The 6,794-nt window shown below is 27.2% G+C and overlaps 1 protein-coding gene across 1 annotated transcript; it reads left to right on the top strand.

The window, feature by feature from the left end:
• Window positions 1-1,083: 1,083 nt before the first annotated feature.
• On the top strand, window positions 1,084-1,650 carry LOC136230705 (uncharacterized). Its single transcript, XM_066019865.1, has one exon. It carries the CDS (start codon window positions 1,320-1,322, stop codon window positions 1,527-1,529), a length of 210 nt encoding a protein of 69 aa, XP_065875937.1. The 5' UTR covers window positions 1,084-1,319; the 3' UTR covers window positions 1,530-1,650.
• Window positions 1,651-6,794: the final 5,144 nt, after the last annotated feature.

Raw genomic sequence — 6,794 nt, 5'->3', positions numbered from 1 at the left:
ATTATTAATAGTTACAAAAAAAAATGTACGAAACTGTTTTATTTATCGACAAACTTGTTTGGAAGGTCCGATTTGACAGTCAAATAATAATCAAACCAGTCTTTTCAAAATTTTGATAGCGAATGACTAAAATTGATCTTCATTGAAAACATAAAAGTTAAATTTACACAATTTCATATGCTATGACTAATCTATAATTCGCTTCAAACAGGAATATTTAAGGCCTAATATATCATTTATCTTCTGAACTTGTCCAAAAAGCTTGATTGTCCCCCTGAACTTTCAAAGTGTCCTGACAGCCCTTGACCTTGTGTAAAATGTAATCAATTAATCATTCTGTTGCAAAAAAAAGTAAGTTAAATGCGAAACTGTTTATATATTTTTATCAGATCTCTTTCTCCGTTTGAATTGTATCTGCTCTCTATTATTCTGCTATTTATACCTTTTTCGGAGCGGAAATGATTTATTTTATCCGTGGATCAATATATCTACGCGGTTGCAACAAAAAAAAGGAATATGATCCGAATTGTATCTACTCTCTATTATTGCCGCTGCTTTTTTACGGATTTGGATTTTCATGAAGTATATGTTTTATGGGTTTTTTTGTGTGTTTTATACCTTTTATGGTTTTTTATGCTCTTTGTAGTCATTTTCATCCCTATGTGGATTTTGTAAGGTTGTTTTTCTTACTCGTTTGTTGTTCTTATTGTACTTGTTCTTTTCCAATCTAATGAAGATATAAGCATTTTCAATAAAAAAACGAAAGGTGTATTGCACGCGTCTTAAAAAAAAGTAAAACAACCAAGATCAAGCATGTTGTTCTAATATTACAGAAGACAAGTTTTATAGTTAAGCAAGTAAGAACTTTCTTTTCAATCTATTCTATGAATTATGTAGTAACATTATAACTTACTTTCTGCAACCGACTGATTAATTCATTATATTTTACATAAATTTAGAAGTTAACTGAATATTTTATACAAGTTTAGAGGTTATCGACACACTTTGAAAGTTTAGACCCCAATATTTAATAAACCTTATATATAGAGAGAGATTGAAGAGGCGCAGGCAAGAGTAAAGAGAGAGAGAGAGAGAGAGAGAGGCATGAAGAGCAAGTTATTCCGGATAAAAAGCAGTGTGCCGGTCACGTGACAGAATCGTCAGAAACTTCATCTTCCATCTTCCGCCCCACTAAAATCTCAATTTCCATCTTTTCATCCTCAATATTTAAATCCTTCAATCTCGTCCAATCCTTCCTCATCCACTCATTCTTCTAACTTCTCTCCTCATCTCTACAACCTTAAAAAAGACAAGTGAAAATGTCGGATTGGGGACCGGTGTTTGTGTCTTTGATTCTGTTCGTGCTTTTATCTCCGGGGCTTCTGTTCCAGCTTCCCGGCCGTCACCGGTGCGTTGAGTTTGGGAATTTTCAGACGAGTGGTGCTTCGATTTTGATCCATTCTATACTTTATTTTGCTCTTGTTTGTGTGTTTTTTCTGGCTGTCAAAGTTCACTTGTATCTTGGTTAATTAATTAGTTATTTTTAACCAAATATATGGATTTTCTGTTTATTTATTTTTATGTAATAATTATTATAGCCCTTTTTTGGGTCTATTAATCTTAATAGATGTAATGTTTGTTTTGTTGAAATTATGTTTGTTATTACTCTCTCCGTTTTTTTATTATATGTCATGGATTTAACATCGAATCGAATATTTCAATTCGGTTACGTATTATTCGGTTTGGTGTCAATTATTTTGGTAATTTTAGTATTTGTTTTTTGTGATACGGATTGGTTTTAGATCGATATACACCCCGACTATTGATTATTTAGATTTGGGCACATTGAGCCTCTTGTGACATTGAGTTCATGATTCTCAAATTGGGTAAATTATACACATGGCTACAGATCTTTATCTATTTTAATATTGTGGTCACTAAACTTCAATTTTTAACGGTATGACTATTGAACTGTATATTTTTTAATATCGGTGGCTATTCAACTTTAACTAACTCTTCAAAATGAAAATATTAAAAAATTAAAGTTGTTCAGAACGACATTTACCATGAAACCACATTTTTTATTTTCCAAAATCATATTTTTTCGAGTTTTCTTTCTCTAAAAATCCAATCTCTCTCCTAACCAAACAACACCTAAATAACCTCAAAACGAAAATTTACAAGAATCAAAGTTCATTAGAATATTATTAACTCTTCGAATATTTTATTTTGAAGTCGTCAATGATTGTTTTAAGGCGTTGAGTGGTCACCGGTATTAAAAAAATGTAACTTCAGTGGTTATACCGTTAGTGCCATAATATTAAAATAGATAAAGTTCAATGGTCATGTGTGTAATTTACCCTTATCAAAGTAGTTATTATTTTTTTTTTAAACAACAAAGTAGTTATTTATAAATATAAAACTCGGTTAACCGAGCATTACTTATTTCATCTTTGTTTCAAATTATACATTTTACGTTTGAAACGAGATTTTTACATTATTAAGTACAAAAAAATATTAATAAAAGGCTTAAGGTGTTATTGAGCCCTTGATCTATTTATAATTTTATCATTTGGCCCCTGAACTATCCCATTTCGTGAAAGTTCACCCAATTTAGATGGAGACTTGATAAAACCGTTACCCCCCTTATATATAATGATATTTTGACATATGAACTTAACATGTCACACGTCTTAAAGTTTATTTGCCACATAAACTCTCTCTCTTATTTGAAAATAATTAATTAGATTAAAAAAGAAAAACAAATAAAAACAAATCTCCGAACTCAAATTTATCAAATTTAAATGTCAAAATATCGTCACGTGTTAATAGAATAATAATTATGTTAAGTCTCTATTAAAATTGGGTGAAATTGCATCAATTGGAATAGGCTAGGGGCTAAATGTGACCAAATAATAGGTCAGGGGCCAAATAATAAAATTTTGGATAGGTCGAGAGCCAAATAGTGGTTTAAGCCTTAATAAAATGATAAAAATAACTAAAATTTCTATTAATTACTAGTGATTTTATCTTTTTTTTTTATGAAAATAATTACTAGTGATTTTATTGAAATTTGTTTTTCTTATGGATGAATGATAGAATTACATTTACAAACTTATAAATTATTAAAATATCTTCAAAAATATACGACCAATAAGATTTATTTTTTGTAGTTATTTCAATTTTTTTTTATAGAATTATGGTGTAATAATAGCATTTTTTATATTGATATTAAAACTTCCCTTAGTATATATAAGGTGCAATTGGATAAAAAGTAAAATAAAAAACTACATGAATAAATAATAAAAATATTTTATAAAATAAAATAATTATAAATCTCCTTTCAGAAAAAAAAAAGAATTATAAATCTAAAAAGTAACTTAATACAAAAATGGAAAGTAGTAATTAAGATATGGGTAAATTACACAATAGTTAGGATTAACAAATTATATACAAGTGTTTCAAACCCTTAAACAAATTTATTTAAATGTCAAATTTGGTAGGGTTTTTTAAAACTGTTTTTTTTCCCTACAACTGATTAACTGAAAATTTGACAAAAACAAAAATAAAATTATAATATTTTAAAATTTAAAATTATATAATGATAAAAATATATAAAAACAATTTTCATAATTTTAAATAAAAATTAAAATCTGATTTTATACGTAATTTCCTCTTAAGATATTTACTGTTTGTAAAATCAGACATGCCTTATTTGCGAGAGGTCCATAAAAAATTGGGCATCTGGCCTTAATAGCGCAATTTCCTCATATATATATATATATATAGGGGAGGGATCAAGTGAGAACCCTCCCTTAGGTGAGGACACTTTGTTAGATGAGAACACTCAAAACTACGTCGTTTTGAGTATAAAAATCAATTAAAATCAATAAAAAACATTGATTGCTGCTTGTGGGATTCGAACCTAGGCACTCTAAACTACACTCCACTCTACTAACCACTAAGACAATTACTTCTCTTATTCATTATGTCACGTGCGCTGCTTAATATAACATTGTACTAGTAGCTTCTATTGTTTAATATTTGACACATACACTTATTAATATCGCTTAAATATGCATAATAATGAATTATTAATATAAAAAAATTTGCATAATAATGAATTATTAATAGAAAAAAAGAAATGTGCATAATAATGAATTATTAATAGAATGAAAAATGAGAAAAACAAAAAACACGGAAAACTTGGAAAAATGCAATAAAAAAGACGAAAAACAAAAAAAAAATCGTGATGGCAATATTTCATCACGTTTTTTGAGTTTTTCGTTTCTCGTATTTTCAAGTTTTAACGTTTTTTTCATTTTTAATGTTTTCTAGTTTTTTTTTGTTTTATCGTTTAATAAGAATTGTGCATAATAAGTATTAATAACAAAATGCAAGAGTTAGCCGTAATGAGGATTCATTTCTATTATTTATGTAATGCTCATTACATAAATTTGTAAAGAAAACTTGAGTGATGTATTTGTGATTGTAAAATCCAAGAACATGCTCTAATTTCTTATTTATTCAATTCCTTTATATTTTTTGTAATTTATGTTATATAAAAAATTTATTTTTTTAAAACATACGTTAGAACATATATTTTAACTTTTAAAACATGAACTATGAAGTTTAGAACGTACGACATTTTTTAGAACATACTTTATGTTTTTTAGAACATGTGATATGTTTTTTCAAACATGAGTTATAAATTATATTATATAACAAATGAAAAAACGATCCAGATATCTACTGATTTTTTTAGAATATTATACTTAAATTTTGGAACACAAACTATATATTTTTTAAACAAACGTTAGAACAAATATTTTAACTTTTAAAACACGAACTATGAAGTTTAGAACATACGACATATTTTTTAGAACATACGTTATGTTTTTTAGAACATGTGTTATGTTTTTTCGAACATGAGTTATAAATTATATTATAGAACAAATGAAAAAACAATCGAGATATATACTGATTTTTTAGAACATTATACTTAATTTTTGGAACACAAAATATAAACTTTAGAACATACGTTATGTTTTTTAGAACGTACGTTATGTTATTTAGAATATGAGTTATAAATTATATTATAGAACAAATGCAAAAATGGTCCATATATTTACTATTTTTTAAAAACATTAGACTTAACTTTTAGAACACAAATTATAAAGTTTAGAACATATGTAACGATATCTAGAACATCGTCCTTAACATTTTAAAATATAAATTACAAAAATATAGAGGAATTAAATAAATAAGAAATTAGAGCATGTTCTTGGATTTTTTTTCTATTAATAATTTATTATTATGCACATTTCTTTTTTTTCCTATTAATAATTTATTATTATGCACATTTAATCGATATTAATAAGTGCATGTATCAAATATTAAACAATAGAAGCTAAAAGAGCAATGGTATATTAAGCAGCGCGCGGCGTAATATACAAGGAAAGCAATTGTCTCAATGGTAAGCAATGTGGAGTGTAGATATGGAGTCCAAGGTTCGAACCTCACAAGCAGCAGTGATTTTTTTTAATTTTTCTACTCAAAACGACGTAGTTTTGAGTGTTCTCACCATAAAGAAGTGTCATTATGTTACTTCGTATATATAACCTATGTGAATTAATAGACACTAGATTACGCATTTCATTATTCAGCATGAAGATGGGAGAAAAACAGAGGATTGTCCGATGGGGAAGAAGATGAGTTAAACAATGTTGTTTAAAAAGGGAATTTGGAGTTCTTTTATCTCCGTTACTGTTCAACGGATATGGATCTTGTCATCTGACAAGTTTGGTTTTGTTTTATCTTTTGACAAATTTCTTCTTTTCTTTTCAATTCTTGCATCAAAAGTGTCGACATTATCAAGTAATCACTCTGGAGAATGCATTCTAGCTAAGATGGAAGCTTTTCAAAGAAATCTCAGTCCTTAGCTAGCCGAGACCATGACTATCAATTTTTTTTTTAAGTTGGATTAAGAAGCATCGTCCCAGTGAGAAAATTCAAATTCAGTCGGATTGTCTTGTCATAGTCAAGACAATTCAAATGGGTTTAGAATGTCCTTCGTATTTAGTTGACATATTTTTTTATTGTATTCATTTATTACGAGATTTAGAGCCATGTTCTATCTTCTTTATTAAGAGTTCATCGAATTCAGCTGTCTATGCTCTAGCAAAAGCGGTCAATTCTGTATCTATTCAGGGTGAGTGAGCATGTCCACCACCATTTCTTAGCAATATCTTTCATCTGATTTAAGTTAATAAAACTTCGTATTATTTAAAAAAAAAAAAAAAATCAATAATTATTTGATGTCACATGATACATTAACCAATTAAATGTTATCATATATATAATTAATTAATTAATTGTTTTTTAATTTTTTATTTATAGATTCTAAATAATAAAAATTAAATCCTAAAACATAAATATAAATCTCAAATTATATTTCTGTAAATGTATTCATAGATAGACAATTACGTGTTTCCATTTATTATTGTTTATGAAGACCTTACATCAGTAATCTAATCCACTAGCTACTAACTTTTCTGTAGCGTAACTAAACAAGATTGGATGTCGTTTGGCAAAAACGACACATAATCAAATGTGAAAAAGTAATTACCAACTATTGGCATTTTTTGTAAAATTCAAATTCAAACTTCCCACATCCTATACGTGTAGCAATTTTTTATATATATAAAAAATGTCCCAATTATACATTTACACGTAAGAAAATTATTTACTTAAAATATATAAATAATGATCATTTATATATATATATATATATA

The sequence above is a fragment of the Euphorbia lathyris genome, chromosome 5, assembly GCF_963576675.1.
Source record: "Euphorbia lathyris chromosome 5, ddEupLath1.1, whole genome shotgun sequence".
Taxonomy (NCBI): Eukaryota; Viridiplantae; Streptophyta; class Magnoliopsida; order Malpighiales; family Euphorbiaceae; genus Euphorbia; species Euphorbia lathyris.
The sequence above is the reverse complement of the archived record's forward strand: the minus strand, read 5'-3'. Positions and strand labels throughout refer to the sequence as shown.